Source organism: Schistocerca piceifrons, chromosome 1 (genome assembly GCF_021461385.2).
Source record: "Schistocerca piceifrons isolate TAMUIC-IGC-003096 chromosome 1, iqSchPice1.1, whole genome shotgun sequence".
NCBI lineage: Eukaryota > Metazoa > Arthropoda > Insecta > Orthoptera > Acrididae > Schistocerca > Schistocerca piceifrons.
Genome location: NC_060138.1, coordinates 165,283,671 through 165,307,536, shown reverse-complemented (window position 1 = coordinate 165,307,536; position 23,866 = coordinate 165,283,671). Strand labels below are relative to the sequence as shown.

The 23,866-nt window shown below is 39.7% G+C and overlaps 1 protein-coding gene across 1 annotated transcript in view; it reads right to left on the bottom strand.

The window, feature by feature from the left end:
* Positions 1 to 652: 652 nt before the first annotated feature.
* LOC124795511 (lysine-specific demethylase 6B) overlaps positions 653 to 23,866 on the bottom strand; it is a 125,828-nt gene continuing 102,614 nt past the window's right edge. The window contains exons 6-7 of the mRNA XM_047259610.1: positions 1,053 to 1,186; positions 653 to 955 (exon numbers count right to left, since the gene is read on the bottom strand). Of these exons, the coding sequence (XP_047115566.1) occupies positions 653 to 955; positions 1,053 to 1,186 (437 nt within the window). The remainder of the gene's footprint in view (positions 956 to 1,052; positions 1,187 to 23,866) is intronic.

The following is a 23,866-nucleotide window of genomic DNA, read 5'->3' as shown; positions in this document are numbered from 1 at the left end:
TTATTGAACACAGACCTCTTGAAAGACTTCTTGACACATCAATTTTGGTAACTTGACATGGAAGTGGGCCCTGTTCCTCCCAAATATGACTTCAACAACAACTTCATTCAGTGTTGTTCAGTGGATCCAACATTTCAAAAACAGTATTTAGGGAAACAATATGGAGGTGACAAAAGCTAAGAATGGGTTTCAGTAAAGTCTATTTATTTCATACCTTTACAACAATGAGAGATATTCTTAACATTTTGATATTAACTGAACTGGTTTTTATTAAACTCTTCTACTTTAAGAGCTGTTTAGGATCAGTATGATGTTGAGGAATGAAAGACCATCAAAGTCAGTAATTCTTATTTACATATTATGATTCAAGTATTTTAAGATAAATTAAATCTGACTTTGTATGAGAAAGCAAAAATAATTTAATGTTCATAAAATTCTATTGGTTAATGTGTCAGCATCTGTAAATAACACATCTTCGTTTTAAATCTTTCTATGTTATAAATGTAGGAAAATTCAGTACATATTTAACTTTATTTCTTACAATTATAAAGACTGCTAATGATACGGAGAATGTAGTTGAACATTTCGCCTAGTCTACCCAATTCTAATGTTACAGTTAAAACAAGTGACAACTATTTTGTCATTTATTACATTACAATTCACGAATGCCATTTAAAATAGTGAGCAGTCGTGGATCTGGGGAGAGACCTTGCAGTTTGCGTGGCAATGTCTCAAAGTCAGCTTTTTCCACTTCATGGCATGGATCATCTTCCTTAGAAGCTACCTGCGATGAAAACTGTGGACCCAGCAGACGTTCACAAGCAGCGCATATACCACACCATGTGCGGAAATCCAGCTTGTCAGAACCTTGCCAGCCGACAAGCGACCTGAAATTTTCAATCTGTGCATCTGACAGAGGAGCGCCCATTACTTCTTCAAGACCAATAACGACATTCTGAAGAAAAACATGACACGATATGAATATATATTTACTATGTTTGCAATCATCGATTAACACAAATCAGCGGTTCTTTGAGTGAATGCAGCCTCACCTCTCCCTTCATTCTTCTGTCAGTATCTTCATCATCTAACTCTTCTCTGTGTCTATTGAAAACCATATTGTACAGAAGTTTCCTTCCACTTGAAACATCTACATGAGACTGAAGGTACTGTAGAGGAGACATTTCTGCAACAGTGACACATATGTTAACTGAAACTATCGAATTACACAAATATAACGACGATTGCATACAATGAACTTAAGGATACAACTAACATGGTCAAAGAGAATGTGATAGGCATCAAGACAACACTGAAAATCGTAGGAGAAATATCTGACATATTCACTATTAGGACAAATATCAAGCTAGCAAGTTTTCTTTAATTCTATCCTGAAGAATGGCATAGCATCTGGAAAAAAACTCCAAGAAAGAGGACTATATGATGAGGTCACCTTATGGGAATTTTAACTGACGAACTTCTGCTGGCCTTTGTTGATGACATTGCTATATTTCCTGAAAATTTAATGACAGTATTAGAATAAGTATACCTCCTGAAAAAAGTCTGTGTGAAAATTGGACTACAAAAACTTTGAGGCAATCAAATTCAATGTGGCAACCTCTCTTAACAGTTACAAACAGACTATGAAGAAACAGACATCGTTGGTAATACAAATAGAAAGTTGGTAATACAAACAGTCAGGCAACACAAGAAAGGTGAATGTGGATATCGTACACCAACTGATTAAAGACACACACACACACACACACACACACACACACACACACACACACACACACACACACACAAAAGAATCCATCACTCAGCATTAAATCTGACATTACAATACCAAGGCGACTCTATGCTATATAATGTACATTCTCGATGGCACATGAAGAAAATAGAAGACAAAAAAGAAAGAAAGAAATAAAAATTTTAAGAAAGGTGGCCATCAGGAACAGAGAAAGGCGAATAATGATACAAATGTAATGAAGACCTCTGCTAGAATAGAGAAACTGAATAAATGTCTAATCCGATTAGAGAAACGTGATTTAGGTTCTTTGGTTGTACAGTGGGGCTTGACTGCAGTAGATCCACTGAATGATTTCTGAACTGTGCTCACACGAATAAAGGGTGGCCAGAGAATCCAAGAAATAAAGAAAGATGTGACAGAAACTGCTATAACAGAACCCATGATGATAACATACTTTTATAAATTTAGTGCAAAACATTTCAGGAGGAATAAACGGAAAACAATGATCACTGATAGCAGAAAGATGTAAAGGGGCAGCTCATGTCCCAACAGCACCACAGGCGAAAATAGCGTTCGTCTGTGAATTATTTTCATGGACTTTAAATAGATAATACTTATTTTCATGTACTTGTGTGCTGAGTAATTTAATTCGTAAATTTTTCTCATATTTGTGTGCTTATTAGACAATCGGGTATGGAGTTCCCCCACGTTTACTATGGATATAGACTGTGATTGGTGTGTTTGGATGCAACCTAAGTTGATGACCCTTCACTCATGGCTCCAGGTAATGCTGGCTTTGGACGTGTAGTTAGATGCTGTTGCCAGTGGACCACTGCTGGATGTGGGGATTGGAGGGACTTGCAGCACATCACACATGTACCCCAATCAGTCCACTACTATGGCTGCCCTAATTAATGCCCACACTGAGGTTGACCCCTCAACCCCTAATCGAGTGGGAAGTCGTTTCAAGGTTGATAAGCAGAGAAACAATTAGTTTGAGAAACAGGTTTGAGGTGCCGTCTTCTGCTCCAGCTGCAGTCGGTTGTTGTGTTTCAGAGGAAGGCTCTGCAAAATCTGGGCAGTTGCAGAGGGTGGGATTACTGGTAGCTGGGAACTCCAACACTAAGCTTGTAATGGGTTCCCATAGGCATGTGGCTTGCAAGGAGGGTAAGCAGTCCAGTATGTTACCTGCTGTGTGCATACTGGGAGGAGTCATTTCTGATGTGGAACACATCCTTCTCGTTCCATGAAGAGCACAGGGGGCAGCCAACTGCAGGTAGTCACTCATGCCAGTACAAATTATGAGCGTCGTTTCGGACCAGAAGAGATTCTGTCTAGTTTTGGGTGACTATCTGAAGTGATGAAGACTGACAGTATTGCTTGCAAGATGAAGGCAGAGTTCACAATCTGTAGCACCCTCGAAGGGCTCATTGTGGATCTTTGCTACAGAGTTGAGTGGTGGGAATCAGAGGCTTAGACAGTTCTGCAACTGTGTAGACTGCAGAGTCATTGAATTACACCATAGGCTCCCGCCTAGCAGGTCAAGGGCCCATTACATCCAAGAGGTGGCTACCTGTGTAGCGGGGCCTGTGTGGAGTGGACTGGGGGTATTTTTAGGTTAGAGAACCTTGGGAAAGACCGAAAAGGTCGTCTGTCTGGGTGAAACACAGGATGAGGTTACACCTACGAACCACTGGCATTACAGTAGCAAACTGTTGTAGCTGTGTTAGAAAGAACCAAAGTTCGCTCAAATCATTATAAGCTGCAAAAGCTGCCTAAAGCCAAAGAATAGAACAGCCAAAGTTTTTACAGAGAATCTAACCATGTTCGGAAAGGATGGATTAAATATGGTTAGTGGTGCCACGTTTGTCGATGTTAGAAGTAATTTATCTTGTGGCGAAATTGACATAGATTGCTCCTATGAGGGCATGCAATAAGTAACACAACACCGTTTCTTCTGAAAGCAGATTTGCTTTATTCAAATTACGGAAGATTATATTATTCCCCACTCTTTTAGCTAAAAAACTCTATTTTTCAACATAAACTCTGTTCAGTGCAATGGCCTTATGTCACCTTCTTGGGGGTTGGGGGGGGGGGGACGCCCACATGGCACCGCTCTACTAGTCGGCATCAAAACCAACATCTTGTTGCATCAATAACTTCCTCGTCATCTACGTACTGCTTCCTATGGAGTCCACTGTTCATGGGGCCAAACAGATGGAAGTGGAAAAATGCAAGATCTGGGCTGTAGGTAGGATGAGCAAGAACAGTCCAATGAAGTTTTGTGAGCTCCTCTCAGATGTACATACTTGTGCAAGGCTTTGCATCATCATGGAGAAGTTAGTTTGCATTTTTGTGGTGACAAATGCACTGAAGTTGTTGCTCTTTGTGGTCTGCTGTTAGGTGCCAGAAAACCCAGAGGGCACACTTGTCTGAGTACCCCAACTGATGGACAGGTGTGTCAGCACTGCCAACAGAGACATCCATCTGACCAGCGATGTGTTGGTTGTGATCCACCGATCACCTTGAATGAGACCGTACCCACATTCCAACACTGCGGAAGTCATACCTGTGTGCAGCCGGCCGGCACATGGGAGACTGGACATGTTTGTGCAAACCAGTTACACCCAATGACTCGCTGTCTTTTTGATCAGTGCCTGGTCTCCATAGACATTTTGCAAGTGCCTATGAATATCTTAGATGCTCCAGTTTTCCTCCAAAAGAAACTTTATGAGAGCTCTCTGCCTGGATCGCATCTCTGTTACAGAAGTGACTTTGAAGGATATATATAGTACTGCCACCTATTGGAACCTCATGAAACTATAGGGGCTGAAGAGGAAATATTCCACGATGCCCCATGACAAATTCCGCATTTTTTCAACCTAAACAGTCCGAAAAAATGTGCTGCATTTCTTATTCAATACCGCTCGTAGTGTGGCTGGTAGTTACACTTGACAATCGGATTAATTAACAATTAGATCCTTTTACCTTCCTCACTCTCAAATGATACAGCTGCTGAGAGGCTCAAACAGGTTACCCCGCTCATTCAGGTTTAGTTGGTGTGACTCCAATCTACCCTCGATATGTTGGCGAAAATACATTTTCAAAGCTTGTGCAAGGTATAAAAATCGTCCTAAATTGTACTAAATACTTTCTCTGAAAATTTTTTGAGCATTTACTTCAGGAATCCGCTCAAAGTGCAAATGGTTGCGAAAACATATTTAACCTATGAGTAACAAATAATGTAGAAGAAATAGGGGCATCATGACGAATACAGGGATTATTTACCAGAGAATGATTGTAACGACACTGAATACTGTTAACACCCAAACCCTCCAAAAATTAATGCAAAATATATCAGTTTATTAAAAAAATCTGATCTCCGTATGAAAAGGCCATCGATGTCCAATGGTACCAACTGGCCGCCGAGTCATCCTCAGCTCACAGGCGTCACTAGATGTGGATGTGGAGGGGCATGTGGTCAGCACAGCACTCTCCTGGCTTTATGTAAGTTTACGAGACCGGAGTCACTACTTCTCGATCAAGTAGCTCCTCAATTTGCCTCACAATGGCTGAGTACACTCCTCTTGACAAGTCACTCGGCAGACGGGATGGTCACCCATCCAAGTGCTAGCCCAGCTAGATAACGCTTAACTTCCGTGATCTGACATGAACCGATGTTACCACTGCGCCAAGGCCGTTCGCTTGACGGCATCCTTAGAGATATTTTCCGTTCATTTCAAACGAACTATGTAAGAGTGGACAAGATGTGGACTAAGATTAAAGAAATTATATCGACATAAACTGAGAGATTCATACCAAATAAATTAATATGAGATGGAACGAATTCCCCACGGTGCACAAAAAAGGCAGAACGCTGTTTCAGAAGCAACGAAAAGGATACAAAATTTTGAAGAAAGCAAAATCTCCAAGTTTGCGAAGTTTTATAGAAACTCCAAATTTAGCACAGATTTCAGTGCGAGATGCTTTTAATTGTGTCCACGACGAAACTCTCTCCCGAAATCTGGTTGTATGTAAAGTTCACCAGCGGCAAGACACGATCAGTACCTATATTGCGTGGTAGTGAAGATACTGTTACTGATGACAGTGCTCCTAAATTGGAATTACTGAAGGCGGTTTTCCGAAAATGCTTCACGGAAGAAGACGAAGTAAATATTCGATAATTCGAATCAATAACAGTTGCCAACATGTGTAACTTAGAAACAGATATCGTTGGCATAGAGAGACAACTCAGATCACCTAATAACAGCAGTCCAGATTGTATACCATTTAGATGCCTTTCAGCATATGTTGGTATAATAGCTCCACACATTCAATCATATACAACCTCTCATTCGACGAAAGATCGATGTCTAAAGTCTGGAAAGTTGCACACTAATACTCAAGAAAGAAAACAGGAGTAATCCACAGAATTAAAGACCTATACCACTGACTTCGATTTTCAGTAGGTTTCTGGAACATATCATGCACTCAAACATTATGATTTACCCCAGAGACAACGACCTACCGACACATAGTCAGAAAAACGATCTGTTGACAAGTAATAGAAAAACAATATATTGACACATAAACAGAAAAATACTCTATTGACACAAAATCAGCACAGATTCGGAAAGTTCTTGTGTAATACAACTAGCTCTTTATACTCATGAAGTTATGAGTGCTATCGACAAACTGATTACATATTTCTGTATTTCCAGAAGGCTGTCAATACCGTTTCTCAACAGTGGGTTATAATCAACCTATTTTTAAATTATAGTTTGAAGACGCTCATATCTTCAGGAACTATTGATGACATCTCACATTTTGTTAACTGGAAAATAATTAAAACTTTTGTATATGGAAATGAATAGTTTAATTCAGCTGAACTCAGCCACAATTTTATATAGATGTTTTACAAGGAAAAACGCCAGTAATGAAAGGAAATTGTTTGGAGAACAACTGTGAAGCTATGCTGTCCAATTGTTAAAAGGTATAGTGTGTGACACAGTTATGTTAAACCATGAGAGGGGATGCCAGGGTAGCATCACAACACAACACAAGCAGAATGCCAAAAGACGCCAGAGTGATGGATGTAAGAGTGAATAACATTGAAAGATATGGGTGTGCTGTAGAAATATTGAGATAATTAACTATTTTTAGATAGTATACTGACAGCATAGGAGTGACATGACTACTAGACAAGAAAATCATCGAACAAGTTTTATTTTAACAAATTGGTGAATATAGTGAACTTATAGAGCACAGTTAATGATAATGCTGTATGAGAACAGTTGCTGCCATAAAACAAAATTGAAGTAATAGTTGAAAACCCAAAAGGATTGATTATAGACCTATTATTTCATTTAATGATTTATCTTCAAATGAACTTCAAGAAAATGACAACTTACTCAGGTGGAGCTGACTATTATCTTGAAGGTAATACAGGAAAGATTAGACACATGTACAGCAGAATACTTCTTCAAAGCAGAATATACATCACAACACTGTTTCCAAATAAGCACTTGGGGAAAAATGATGAAGATTAAAGTTTGCATGTTGCAAATTCTGACACTAACATTTCGCTGCAGTCAGATTACATCATATGAACAGATATTGAAATCTGTTATACAAATAAACATTTAAAAATTAACAATGAAATGGGCAAAAACAGTAAAACCACATGAATAGTCATGCCAAGGCTTCAACAGGTGGTACAGTATAATCAGTTATAACAAAAGGGAACATTACAATTTATTTTTTCTTCTCATTTATTACCTCAGTCACTTTAGTTGTACCTAACTATTCGGCAATTTCTTTTTTCCTCTCATTTATTACCTCAGTCACTTTAATTGTACCTAACTATTTGCCAACTACGAAGGGGACTGAAAGTAGTGAATCACACAGATTAGTAAGGTTATATGTACAGACCCAATTACTTTTACAGCTACGAAAACAGTCACATAGCAGTGACTGTAACTCTATGGGTATATGTGGAATATGACTTGAAGTGATCCCACGTATTCACACAAATTTCAAAAATATTGTAGAAGTTTTGAAATAATTAGTTTAACTTATTTGAAAAGCATCAAATCAGAAAGATAACATATTCTTCATGTTTACAGTCATTAGTGGTTCAGTATATAGCTTCCAAAGGAACAAGTCCTTGTTCCCCAAAGGTACAGTGAAAATTATATGAGGTATCCATAAAGCAGTATTTTGTGGCGACATGTTACACGTTTGGTTGCCATATTCACTAGATATTTATTTTGTTAAAAATAATGTGTTATGCAAACTCATGTCTGCTTAAAAGAAATAGCAACATCCATTGAAACACATGCTGGAAGAAATCATAAATTGCTTTATTCTCTACATAGAGTTAAGATTGGTCCAGAAAAGATTGATTCCACTGGCGTACAAGTCTTGTGACCCATGAAGAGATTTGTAACACCTGAGAAATATCTAGATCATTTAAATGACTCTGAAATTCTTTCTTATTGTTATTTAATTCCATGCTATAGACTATTTTATAGCCCTGAACATCTAATGAGTGTAATGGAAAAAATTAATATTAAATTGTACACATTGTTTATGTAAGTGTGTGTGTGTGTGTGTGTGTGTGTGTGTGTGTGTGTGTGTGTGTGTGTGTGTGTGAAGGGAGAGATTGATCTCATATGTGAATGATGTCGAGGAGACCATATGTGGAAGGTTCAGTCACTTATTAGAAAGAGGTCCGTTCCTCAGGATATAATCATCCCTTTTTTCATGATGTGTGATAGTTATATTACAAGTATTAGTGTACAGTAGGCAGCCGCGAAAAATTCCATGAAGGATGAGATGGGAAGTGGGGAAACAGTCCTTCACCTCCTTTCCGTATACTATGGGGCTACCCACAGTCTGTGTTATCAGCTGTCCCGAAAATATGTCCTACTAGTAGACTTCACAGTTAGCTTTTTTGTGTTACATTGCACGCCGATTATAGCCTCCACATTTTTAAAAAAATTTATGTATGCTCGACAACAACACAAATTGAATTACTATGGACAAAACTATTTGCTAATAGAATGAGTAAAACTATTCCAGGGTGTGACGCCAGCTTAAGGAATAGGAAATGCAAGGTATCCAACATTCACTCTGTATGTCTATGCCTCATGTACAGGGATTGCTTACCTGACTGATTGTAATACAGCTCTCAAGAACACCTGTTGGTTATGAGACAGTTTATGGACCTCACTTAACACGGAATACTAGCGACAGCTATCGGATGCCAACATATATGCGGCACAGAGCTTATAAAACTCTTGAGAATTCGTTTGCAAGCTACCATTCAGACTTGAATGTTTAATTTCAAATAACTAAAAACGAAATTTCCATTATACCTACAGGTTTCTCGCTAACATCTATTAGTTTCATCTTTTGCAATTTTAAATTACAGTTTTGTTGCTTTTGGAATGCTCAGTAATGCCAAAGATTTGGCTATGGCAAGTGATGGACTCTTGTGATCAAGCAGAAAGTAGTATAGGTAAGTGGATATGAGCACAGGCGTAATGTAGATAGGCAAACCCACACTACAGTTCAAGGGGCAGCTGTAGTGTAGGAGCAAACACCATGTGTAGAATGGAGGGAAATTAAAACAGTAGGGGAACTCTGGCTGCTCTGATTTTTTACCCTTACGTAAACAAATTGGATACTTGGCTAGGGACCCTCATGAAACAAACCATGTTAAGTTTATGTAGCTCTAATTTATTATCCTTATGTAATCAAAGTGTTCACCTGTGCTCTTATCTGGTGATCCACTACCATAAATCCTGTGTACACAGCCTTTTCTTAATTAGCATAAATTATCACCCAAAATGGCATCTCTATATATACTTCACAATTACTTTAATTACTATACATGTATGATGTGTCTGAAAGTGTAGTTATGTTAAAATAGGAAACAATTGCTGCTCAATCACTTAGTAGTTTTAGACCTTCACACTGAAGCCATAACAGACTTAGCTCTCTGAATTCCAAGCAAGAGATTCTGGGAAATCTCTTATTAGAGTCCTGTATTTGGACGTTGAGTTGCCGGTATTTGGTCCAGTACTTGGTGGCGAGGAGTGGGCGCCCTCCTATATTCCCCCTTTAGAGGCTACAGATAGAAATTGGGGGGTTGCGAAAGAAATTAGAAGATAAATACACAAAGTACCGAGTAGGAGATAACATCGATGGGTGTCATAACTTAGAAGGAAGGAAGGAAGATTGGGTTTAACGTCTCATCGACATCGAGGTATTAGGGACGAAGCGCAAGCTCGGATTTTGTCAATGATGGATAAAGAAATCGTCCGTGCCTTTTCAAAGGAACTATTCCGGCTTTTGCCTGAAGCGATTTAGGGAAATCGTGGAAAACCAAAATCTGAATGGCTGGGCGCGAGTTTGAACTGTCGACCTCTCAAATGTGAGTCCAGTGTACTAACCACTGCGCCGCCTCGCTCGGTATTATAACTTTAATGGAATGGATTTACCCAGCAAATCAGATGATGTTGTTGTTACACATAAAGTTGTTGCCCCCCTCAACTTTTTCAAACCCGCTTGTCGGCATGCAATACACGCAGATTTGTTATTAATCGCCTAGGGTGAGAAACGACACTACTGCTGGTCAAGAACATGTCCCACATTCTTTCCGCTCAGTTGTCACAACATAAAGGTGCACACCGTATAGTACCCGGTGCTTGAATTCGTTTACTACAAGCGACCAATGAACGCAGCATCTGCTGGATTGCCTCCCTGCGGGCCAGTATGTGTATAAATGCCAATGAGGTAAATAAGTTCTTAAAATTTAAAAATTTCTACCACCAGGAGTGTGTTCCATTTAGGTGCATATTCCGATTTTGACTGCCTTCTCGCGCCTGTGGTGGGCTGTGGAGGGTCATTTCACTGCCTCACATACTAATTTTGCTGCACAGCGTGAGCCTTTTGCGTAGACTTGTAAAACTGCAGTAGGCTACTGTAGACTGTCATAAGAAAGTGCAGAGTACTGTAGTTTTCCTAATAGACTTGGTCGGGCAAGATCATAACTGCGTCATCTGTATGTTACGTGTGTTGCATACGCATCTGGTGCTACCTCATTTCCATCACTTTGTTTGTGTATGTGATAGGTATTTTACTAGAGTCCCCTAGGAACTGAACAAGGATATATAAAGGGTTGTATAACCCACGAAACATTTTGCTCTGTGTAGTTATCCTCCCGTCTCTTCATTAAAAAGAAAGAGCATTTAAAGTAAAACTGAAATTGTCAATGTATAATTCGGGTTTTATTGGACAGTTGCTGTTGTATAACCAGTAACAAAGGGCTGCTGTAGCAAAAGTAAAAAAAGCTATACAGATTTATCATATGCCGCTAGAAAACACAATTTCCCAAAAAAAATATTAAACGTCCCTTCAATACTTCGTCAACTTGTCTAATACTTGTGTCATTCATAAACAACCTTTGCACTTAACGCTAATGACAAGAAATTCTTGTCTTTGATCACAATGAGGAATGTTCCACAGAGTACAAAATAACAACTACAATTATATAGAGTTCTTAATGTCTGTGCATGTAGTCTCTACTTTCACCGAAAGTGACTGCTTTGATTACAAAAAAGCGCAGACATTTTCATTTCTCATAAAATGCAGTTTTATTTTGTAATGGACTAGCACTGAACAATGTGTGGTTCCAAGTATATATAGAACAAACAAAAGCAAAGAGAAGTCTTCGGCTCTCATACATTCTTTTTTGTGTTTCTTTCCCTACCACCGCTACCAATACTACTGGTAACCATTGCATTTAATACATCAATTATTTACTGTACCAATATTACCAAGCGATTGTTTTGGTAGCGTGCAACTCTACTTCTGTGCTGACACATTGGTTTGTATATGCATTCGCTCCCATACTTAATCATTTTGATTCACACATTGGTGATGATCCTATGAGATGGTTGCTCTGTGAGCTTGAAGACCTTGCAAGGAGAGTTGATTTGATTTACTGCAACAACATTCCTCTGACCAATGATGGAAACGTTGGCAGATAAAATTCTGTACAAGAATGCAGTTGACTGTCATACTTGTGGGCAGCCACTAGCCATTGCAAATGAGAAATGCTGGTACATTAATAACCAGTGGTAACAGGCAGAACGTTAAATACAAGCATGCAGATGTGCATGCATTGTCTTGTGCAGGTGACGAATATCAGTTTGTGGGATGGAGTTGCATGCCTATTGCACTTGGTCGGTCAATACAGGGTCAGTTAATGCTGGTTGTGAATGACAATGGAGTTGTCGTCCGATGACATCCTGTTTGTGCTAGATTGGTGACAGATCTGGTGATCGAGCAGGCCACAGCAACACTCTATAGACCCAGTTGGGCTACAACAGCGTTATCCTGTTGGGAAACACCATGAGTTCTGCTCATGAAAGGGCAGCACAACAGCTCGAAACACCAGATTGACGTACAATTTTGCAGTCAGGGTGCATGGGATACCCACGAGAGTGCTCTTACTGCCATATGAAACTGTACTCCAGACCACAGCTTCAGGTGTAGGTCCAGCTGAGTCTAGCACGCAGACAGGTTGGTTGGAGGTCCTCCACTGATCTCCTTCTAACCAACACACGGTCGTCACTGGCACCGAGGCAGAACAAGCTTTCATCAGAGAACGCAACAGACCATCCAATGAGCTCTCCCTTGACTCTACTGAAGTCGCAAATGGCGGTGGCTTGCGGTCGATGGAATGAGCGCTGCAGGGTGCCTGTCTCGGAGCTGACCTTGAAGTACCCGATTTCTAACAGTTAATTGTGCCGCTGTGGTGCGAACCGCTGCGCCAAAGCCATACGCCAAACACGATCGTCTTCCATGTCCGTAGGGCCATGTGATTGTCCGGAAACTGGTCTTCTCATGACTACTGCTGCGAGCAATCATGTACAGTGGCTACATTCCTGCAAAGTCTTTCTGCAGTATCGCAGGTTCTCGTAGCCCTTATTACACGACCTCGTTTAAACTCAGTGAGAGGCTGAAATGACATCTTCGTTGCCTTAAAGGCATCGTCATTAACATTAACTCACGACGTCCAATCTCAAAGATAACTAACGCTCACGACCGTCAGAGCGTGTATTTAAAGCAAACGCTGATTTGCGTCCTCACAGTGGCGTTACTAACGCCACTCTTAAGCGACTGGCGCAAGCGACTGGCGCAAATTTTGAGTAGACATCACCTTTCAGATGTAGAAATACTCCTACCAACTTTCGCTTATGTCTCACAACTCCTTCTCGGTGGTGCAATTTTTTTCCACATTTCACGATGATGCTAAGTTTTAGCTTGTAATGAAGAAACATTTTCCCATACAAATATGTGGATTTGAGGGAGAAACTCAACGATATCACACTGCCAGATATAAACACAATTTCTGGCAAAACTTAGAGGCACTGCCACATCAGTGTATGGGTAAGAGTATATGGTGAGCGTATGGCAAGAGTTCAACTTGTCGAATTCAGGGAGTATGCAACGCTTTATACACGTACAGATGTATACTTACTCATAGATATTTGCGAAGGAGTCTGGAGTGTATATCTGGAAACACACTCTCTAGATTCTACCTTCTACTACAAAATGCCTGGGCTTTCAAAGAGAGAATTCAACATTGAACTCTTAACCGACGCTGACATGCTATTATGCTCGGAGCGCAGGATATGTGGAGGGCTTTGCCGGTATGTTCACAGACGCGCTAAGGCAAAGAACCTGTGAATTGGTGGAAAGTTCGACAAAGAGTCCAGCGAATTGAATTACATCATGTACTTAGATTTAAACAACTTACATGGATATGTCAGGCAACAAATTTACCTGTTGGAGAGTTTTGATGGCTTTTGAATATGGAAATCGACATATTGACAAAATTCTCATCTGTGGAGACAGAATCTGAAATGAGATACATTTTAGAGTTAGATTTAACATATGCTAGTAGTTTGCATGATGTGCACAGCACTTTGCCTCTATGTTCAGAACACCAAGTTCTACGAAATGGTTTCTACTCCAAGTTGTTGACAACGATGAAGAGGAAAAACGACGCATAATACATTATAGTAATATCCAGCAATATTTCACGTTGGGGCTGATACTGCAGAGTCACTGCGCTGTTTCTTTCGAGCAGTGGCTCTCGTGGAAGGAACACATTGATGTAAATACCGAATGGAGGGTTACCACGACGTTTTCATTTGAGAAAGATTGTTACAAACTTAAGAATAATAAAATTTAGGTAAAGCTATGGATGCTGTTAGAGGTCACCACGAAATTCACTTAGTTAACGATTGGTTGGAGTATTATGGTGCAACAGATTACATCACCATGCCGAATTTTAAACAGGCCAAAATCCTTAATAAAGAATTAGTCAGTCTGGAGCTCGATAAATTTCGGTATAGTTCACAAAACCTTTTATGTTGGTATGTTTACACTGGACCCATCCAAACTCAACTGGTATCAGCTCTATTATGAGTTTGCAAAAACTCATATCATAAATGCAAAGTTGGAGACAGATAGCTTTATGTACTTGGTGAAGGGTAGCAATCCAGGTGGTACATTCATCATGCATGGGCAGGTGGCCGATAACCTTTACAGCATAACACCTGGAAACAAGAAGGTTATCGGTCTAATGAGAGGGAAAGCAAATGGGTTGTGAAATATGGAGTTTGTAGATAAAAAATGTGTGCATACAGTGACATGTGCTATCCTTAGATGGCCAAACAGTGTGTGACTTACGGCCTCAATAGTACATGCAGTTGATGATACTTGGAATACCTGTTTTGTGTCGACAGTGCTTCACAGCCCCTTCAACATTTTGCAACAACACAGTATTCAACCAGGAAAATTTGAGGTGAATACTGTATCACAACTGAGAACTGGTCTGTCATGACACAACAACAAGCTTTTCATTTGTGATGACAGAGTTGGAACTGTAGAATATACACACTATTCGCTTTATTGATAGAGTGTATGCATGTATGAATGTGTTGTGTATATCATGAAAATGTGTGTGTGTGTGTGTGTGTGTGTGTGTGTGTGTGTGTGTGTGTGTGTGTGTGTGTGTGTGTGTGTGTGTGTGGATATCATGAAAATGTGTGTGTGTATGAGTATGTGTCTGAGTGCATATTGTGACCACTGTATGTATTTGCACACTGTGTATACAAGTTACTATAATTCCTTTCCTGCTATTGGCCTTACAAAATAAGTCTCGAATTTGGTTTTGTGTTATGCCTCACAGGTGAACTGCAAATATCCCATCTCATGTGCGACAACAGTTCCATGCAGCTGGACTTATTTCCAGACTGTAAACTGTGTTTAAAGTGTTGAAAACATATATAGGTATGTCAATGACAGCTGTCTGACACAATTGTAAAGGGCTGGAGATACATAAATGAGTTTGACTCTGTACACTGTAGTTAAACTACAATAACAACTGGTTTGTGAAACAACAACAGTAAATGAAGAGAGTACGACTATCGTGCAAAACTTGTATAAAAAATTTAATATGATGTGTATTGAAACATCTAATCAATTAACTAAATAAGTTGGTTTATATATATCCTTGTTCTTATTTTACAACTTCAGCTATGAATCCCAAACCCTACTACAAACTTATAAACTTGTGTATTATTATTATATGTGACAGCTAAATGCACATGCTCCATAAAGTAAGGGAGTGGATTTCGGCAAGTTAAAACATGTTTGTAGCTTGTCATTATATTGAGTCCTGTTCCCTCGAGTCATTTTGTTACAGATGTTTGGTTAGCGGAGTGTGATTTGTCGTGCACAGAATAATTCCTTCAAATATGCTTTAAATGGATTCTGTGGTATTATTCCTCAGTAGTAGGGATCAATGAGTTACATGTGTTTGGAATAATAAAATACCTGGATGTAACCATGTGAAGCGACCTATCATGGAATTACTACATATGTATCACTCTTATGGCAGAGTCTATAAGATAGATATATTGTACATCAAGAAGATGTCAGTTACTGAAAATCTGGGAAGGTACGTTTCAGGTAATATAATACTTTCTCCCACATAGGTTTTAGAAACGACCTCAAAGAGAAATCAAAGCTAATATGAAGGTTTATTGGCAATCAGTCTTGTGTTGCAAATGAAGCAGGGATGAGGGTTAATGTACTCTCCATCATATATCACAAGGTGACTTGCAGGTTGTATGCGTTCTGTTTTTGGTATGGATACTACACTACTGGCCATTAAAATTGCTACACCACGAAAATGACGTTCTACAGACGCGAAATTTAACCGACAGGAAGAAGATGCTGTTAGCTTACTACGCCTATTTTCACTCATTGCTTTCATATGGCATCATATTTTGGGGGAATTCATCACTGAGGAATGAAGTATTTATTGCACAAAAGCGTGTAATCAGAATAATAGATGGAGTCCACCCAAGATCATCCTGCAGACATTTATTTAAGGATTTAGGGATATTCACAGTAGCTTCTCAGTATATATACTCTCTTATGAAATTTGTTATTAACAACCAAACCCAATTCAAAAGTAATAGCAGTGTGCATAACTACAATACTAGGAGAAAGGATGATCTTCACTATTCAAGATTAAATCTAACTTTGGCACAGAAAGGGGTGAATTATACTGGCACTAAAGTCTTTGGTCATTTACCAAATAGTATCAAAAGTCTGACAGATAACCAACAAGTATTTAAGAAGAAATTAAAAGAATTTCTGAATGACAACTCTTTCTACTCCATAGAGGAATTTTTAGATATAAATTAAGAAAAAAAAAGAAAAAAATATTTAAAAAATAAAAAAATAAAAATAAAAAAAAATAAAAAAAACAAAAAACACAAAGAAATAAAGTTTTTATATTAACTTAAGTATGTTGTTAAATTAACCTAATGATGTCATGTATTAGAAAATTCGACTCGTTCCACATCATTACGAAATATCGTATTCATGATCCATGGAACTAGTATTAATCTAATCTAATCTATGCAAATGATTAGCTTTTCAGAGCATTCACACATGGTTGGCGCCGGTGGCGACACCTACAACGTGCTGACATGAGGAAAGTTTCCAACCGATTTCTCATACACAAACAGCAGTTGACCGGCCTTGCCTGGTGAAACGTTGTTGTGATGCCTCGTGTAAGGAGGAGAAATGGGTACCATCACGTTATACTTTGATAAAGGCCGGATTGTAGCCTATCGCGATTGCGGTTTATCGTATCGCGACATTGCTGCTCGCGTTGGTCGAGATCCGATGACTGTGAGCAGAATATGGAATCGGTGGGTTCAGGAGGGTACTACGGAACGCTGTGCTGGATCCTAATGGCCTCGTATCACTAACAGTCTAGATGACAGGCATCTTATCCGTATGGCTGTAACGGACCGTGCAGCCACGTCTCGATCCCTGAGTCAACAGATGGGGACGTTTGCAACACAACAACCATCTGCACGAACAGTTCGACGACGTTTGCAGCAGCATGGACTATCAGCTCGGAGACCATGGCTGCGGTTACCCTCGACGCTGCATCACAGACAGGAGCACCTGCGATGGTTTACTCACGACGAACCTGGGTGCAGGAATGGCAAAACGTCATTTTTTCGGATGAATCCAGGTTCTGTTTACAGCATCATGATGGTTGCATCCGTGTTTGGCGACATCGCGGGGAAAGCACATTGGAAGCGTGTATTCGTCATCGCCATACTGGCGTATCACCTGGCGTGATGGTATGGGGTGCCATTGGTTACACGTCTCGGTCACCTCTTGTTCGCATTGACGGCACTTTGAACAGTGGACGTTACACTTCAGATGTGTTACGACCCTTCATTCGATCCCTGCAAAACCCTACATTTCAGCAGGATAATGCACGGCCGTTTGTTGCAGGTCCTGTACGGGCCTTTCTGGATACAGAAAATGTTCGACTGATGCCCTAGCCAGCACATTCTCCTCTCACCAATTTAAAACGTCTGGTCAATGGTGGCCGAGGAACTGGCTCGTCATTACACGCCAGTCACTACTCTTGATGAACTGTGGTATAGTGTTGAAGCTGCATGGGCAGCTGTACCTGTACACGCCATCCAAGCTCTGTTTGACTGAATGCCCAGGCGTATCAAGGTCGTTATTACGGCCAGAGGTGGTTGTTCTGGATACTGATTTCTCAGGATCTATGCACCCAAATTGCATGAAAATGTAATCACGTATCAGTTCTAGTATAATATATTTGTCCACAGAATACCCGTTAATCATCTGCATTTCTTCTTGGTGTAGCAATTGTAATGGCCAGTAGTGTAGTATCATCTCAGAAAGCTACTGTCTCTCTTCCGTGGAATTCCATTTAAGTTCATACAAAATACACATGTAAATTTCTTGTCATAATTCATTAATGAGTCTATAAATATAGTGTTAGTGTTTTGGAACTTCGATGGAGGTGCGACTAGAGCCATGTCAGAGGTCTCTCACCTTGGTGCTGTCGATGGCAAATGAACTTTTATAACAATATATAGAAAATAACAATGAATTGGTATGCTTTTGAATTATTCTACACTGAGGCCTGACAATTAAGGAATGAAAAGTGCTCACAACAATAACCAAATTGCATTTCAAAATCAGGAAGTTGCATATACTGTGTACCTAGTTGGATGGAGTTTTAATGGAATACTTGTTAATGGCAAGTATATAGGGAAATGGAGTACCACACAGTAATACTCTAAAAGGGAGCTTTGCTGCTGATAATATTACGAAACAACTCTTAGGAAATGTCACTGCATTCTTGAATAGCATGTGCGAAATACGAGCTATGCCTCTAACAAACCCCTTAATCTTTAGATATGTCGTTGATTTGTGTGTAATATTGTTAAGCGATGCAGACCTCAAAGTATTTTACATCCACTTTACGTGCCGCTGCATCCACAGTTCACTGTATATGACAGAGAGTGCTTGGTTCCGATTTCAGCAGTTTTTCTGCCTGTACGTGTATTGAGCAGCAGAATAGTGAATGGATGCATACACTATAATCTCTCTTTCTTATTCCTCAGTTGTCTATGCGAGATATATGGTGGCGGAGGTAGATTTATCGCGCAGTGTACCTTAAACGTCCGTTCCGTAAAATCGCCTAACAGAGCCCTACCCCTTACCTGAGTGGTCAGTGCATCTGAGTGCCATACAGTGGGTCCTTGTTCGATTCGTGGCCGGGTCGGAGATTTTCTCCGCTCGAGGACTCGGTATTGTACTATTTTCATCATCATCTGTACACAAGTCACGCAATGTAGTGCCTACTGAGAAGACTTGCGACCAAAGTGAGGACTACCAGCCCTCAGTGCCATACGATTATTTCATTTTCACTGAACAGAGAGTCATGGGAACTATGTTGTCATTTTTCCATGGAATCCCATTTACCAGAGAGTTGAGAAACCACCCCCGGCATCGCATATGTTTGCACAACTCTCAGGATGATATATGTAATGGATAAATGGGTGCAAATCCCACTCATGTAAGTAATTAGTTTACCATCAGAAATAATTTTCTTTATTTAAATACAGTGTGCGATTTTACTGGTAATCTCGCCCAATACTAGCGTCCACTAGTCTGTGGCCAGGTATTGCCAATCAGACAGTGTATGCTGAATTTAGATTTCATGTCACTAAGATGGAAGCAAATTCGTGTATGTGCAGTTTTTAATAAGTTATGTAATTAAGTTTGTGGCTGCTGTCTCTGGCCTGGAGAAGAAAGGCATGCATGTTCCCACTGATGCTGGGTGGGGTGAAATGTTTAGACATGTGTCCTGTGGTAACCCTCAGATGGCCCTCCATCCCTGTCGCACTATTGCACATTTCATCTCCAAAGTGTTTGCTCCTGGCTGCTCAGATACGAAGCGACACTGTTAGTAACAATCGAACTCGTTTGTGAAGCTGTCTCCACACGAAAAGCCGGCTGGTGGTTGTGGTTGTGCCAGAATGGGCCTTTGCAGTGTTAGAGGCAGTGGGCCATGTGAGAGGAGTTCCCGTATACTGTTTGTTTCTAATAAAGACATTGCTATAGTTGGTGTACTATCTCAGTGGTTGTGCTAACAGCACAAGTGTGGGAAACTGGTTAAATGTGAGACTTCCGTGCAATTTGGCGATGTCTTGTGTGTTTTTTAAACGTACATACATGTATTTAGAAATGTTTCGACTTGAATTTTCTTAATTTTACACTGCTATTACACGTCCACACTAATGTCATGATGTCAGAATCATCATATGCAGCCTGATGCTGGCGTCACAGTGCATTGGCCATAATGGGTAGACACTTGCTATAGCAATCAGGCAGCCTTGAAGTTTACCCATCCACTGTAATGTCAGAATATCTGGGCAGCCATGACGTCTTTTCTGGGACGTAAATAATAGTAATTAGATAATTCAGCCAAAAGGATAATGTCTCTCTGAATTCCCCCTCCCGTCCCTCCCCCCCCCCCCCCCCCCCCCCATTTTCACATATCCACTGTAATGTCAGAGTGACAGAGTAGCCATGACGTCATTTTTAGAGTTCTGTAAAAACAGAATGTTTATAGGATTACTTGTTGTTCATCTATCTAACTGTTAAAAACTCTTTCTTTAGAGACAGGTACACGTATCAAGTTGAAATTTATATAACATTCTAAGGTCACGTCAATCATTTATACAACCCATATTTTGATATTCTACTTGTAAAATCATTCATCAAAACCTCTAGGGTACTTCTAGCTGACCAAGAATCATGAAATTGGACAAGAATAGTTTCACATTACAACTAAACGAAAATATCCCGAAAATTTTTAAACTGTAATTACATCACGCTAAAAAATAGTGATTTGTTATCCAACAGTTCGTCTGTCCATCTGTCTGTTCAGACCTCTTTTTCTCAGGAATGGGTACACGTATCAAGTTGAAATTGATGTCACATGCTAAAAGATTTGGCGGTGTAATAAATGTAAGCTTTTTAAGTCAATGCAATCAAAAGAAACTGTCATTTATATCAGATATTTTGATTCTCGGCAACTCACTTATCAAAATCTATAGTGTATTCCCATTGACAAAAAAATCATGAAATTCAGTGAGCAGCAAGCTTTCACAGTGAAAGGAACGGAAAAAAACCGACAGTTGTTAATTTATAATTATATCACACGAAAAAAGCATATTTGTCATTCTCGAGAGCCTTGAAATTCCCAGTACCGATATCGATAACAGGGGAAAATCGTCAAGATTCTCCATTCCCGGGATGGCGGAACTATCTGTATACATAATTAAGTTTGTATGGAACCCTCGGCGTCCAAGTCGTACTCTCATGTATCTGAATTTGTTTGTGATCTATGTTACATTAATTAAGGTTAGGGTGACATACACACAGGGTAGTCAGAAACAGTCTGAAAAGCTTGTAAGAGTGTTGCAGGGTACGTTGTATTGGAAAACAGCTGTTAAGAAAAAAATTCGGTAGGTAACGCCTTTTCCGAGTAAATTAGCAATGAAGTTAGCCAATCAGGCCGAGCGCGCGCTGGTTCAAGTTGCCCACCATATACAGTAAGTGTCAATTGTGATCATAATGTAGATGACAGCGCACGACACTGCTCAGTCTTTCCCTCAGGTTCGATTGTTACTACCATACCAAGTCCAATTTCAGTTTTAGTAAACCAGACGAAGATCACGTTTGGCGAAATCGTCACTGGTGGGTGTGGCTTGAATTTGTGTACACAACAGTCTGATTGACCAACTACAATGCTAATTAACTCGGAAACGGCGCAACATATCGAATTCTTTTCATAACAGTTACTTCTCAGACCAACCTTATAAATTTTTCAGCCTGTTTCTGATCACCCCATATAGAGGCAGTCATTTTTACTAACAAATTATAATATAATTAAGATTATGCTAAATACACAGGATGGTGTGATAATGGGTCACCAGATAAGAGCACAAGGGGCACTTTGCTTACCTAAAGAACATGAATTAGACTTACATAAACATAAGAACAGCAGTGCTTGATCTGTTTACATAAGGATCCCAGGCCAAGTGACCGGTTTGCTTAGATTACTGTCAAAAATCAGAGTTGACGTGATGGTACAGTCCCCCTACTGTTTGAATATCCTACCATTATATACTTACTGGTTCCTCCGAAGTACAGTTACTCCTTAGCTTACTGTGTGGGCTGCCTAATTAGATATCCCCTGTGCACGTATCCACTTACCTATGTTGGGGAGAACACTCACATATATTTTTCGTGGTGTAATGGTGTGATGGTCTGAAAATGAATAGTTTCTTGTCGTTTAAACATATGCATTCATCGTAAGGAGAACGACTCGAAATTAGGAGAATGTTTATGCAAAGTAAGCAATGAAGTGTGATAGTAATGAAGCAGCTGGCTTTACTGTTTATTGGAAGCATTGTAACACAAATATTTTTCTTCTTCAGAGAATAGTGAAAAAATAGTCAAATGTGGGAAAAAGTATCCAGCCACTAAAAGAATGGCTCTTACAAGAAGGAACCGTACTTTAATTTCTTCTCTACACCCCTCACTCCCTCTCTCTTACTCTCAGCCCTCACTTGCCCATTTACTACATTCTCGCAAAAATAGTAAAAAATAATGCAGCTTGCGTTTAAATTGTACTTTTTCTTTTCATTTCTTTCTATCACTCCTCTTTTGATTTTCTTCTCTATTATTACGCCCAAAACCTATAAAATAGTCCAATTTTATATATTTCGTATTCCTTCGCCTATTATTCATTCTCTAAACATGTGTACCTCATAAACTTTTTCTCTCTTCGCTGACAGAAATGGAATTATGATATCCTTCTCTTTTAGGTCTGCTTATCTCATTTTTCAGTCTTCTATTTTGCACTTACACCCATCTCCGTCCCTTCCTCCTTCCCTTATCTCTCTTTTTCTCTCATTCTTTCGCATGACTCCATACACCTGTGGCAGGTACTTGTAATTTTTGGCATTAATCTGATTCCCAAAAGTGGAAATTTATAATTTCAATTTGGAAAACACGATGGAAAGAGATTTTTGCATTAAACATGCGGTATAATGGAACTGTTTTTAAAGTTATTTCCAGTTAAAAAGATAAGCGTCAATCGTAGACTTCAAACGCATTCGTAAAAGTTTTATACTCTTTGTGCCTCATATGTGTTGGTATCTAGTTATTTTCAGTGTATTCGAACGTTCAGTGATTGCCATAGTCTGTCTCGAAGCCAGAAGGCAATCTGGAGCGCCCTCTTCTAGCCAGTCAAGTAAGCATCCGTACACATGGGGCATAAGCATACGGAGTGAGCGTCGGATACCTTGTAATTCCTATGTAAATGACTCACTTCCTCTGTCTGGTTACACACAATAGATTATTTTTTCTACAACTGTTACCAGACTGTCCGAATTTCCTGCCGTTTTGTCTACATTGACTCATTTTTTAAAATTGTGTATAGCAACAAATGTGAAAGAAGAAAGTTCTGCAATGCATTGTACACAATAAACAGGCGTGAAGATCCTACCAATGGTGATATTTTAACTGAATAAAACGTAAGTTGTATCGTGATGTATAAGGCATATTTCAGAAGCTGCATACACAGAATCATTATCAAAAAGTTTTAATACTGTAGTTATTGACGCCATATACACTTAAATAGAGAACTTGTTCTATGTTATTCCGTAACTGTTGGTACATTCAAGAGTGAGATGATTTAATATGAATAATCTGACAAAAAAATCAGGCACCCAGACGAAATGGTCGGTTGCCAATGTAACTTCCTATAGGTGCACGACATCAGTCGGTATGTAAAGGATTAGACCAGCGGTTCTCTGTGACAGGTAGAATGACGACCACAGCGTGTTAATGTAGTTCATGTTTAGTGTTGTTACCAAACCTAGTGGTGTATATAGGGGGTGCGCAAAGTGTCAGGTGTTGAGTTATCACTGTCAAGAACACGGAGGCGCCGTCTACTCACGTGGGACAGCGCTATCATCTCCTTACAGAGTTTGAGGCCACATATGGGTCTCCATTAGGTCAGCTAGTCGAATACTGCAGTATCCAGACTTGTGGGGCATTCCGATGTGATGGTGGCCTGATGCTGGACTGCATGGG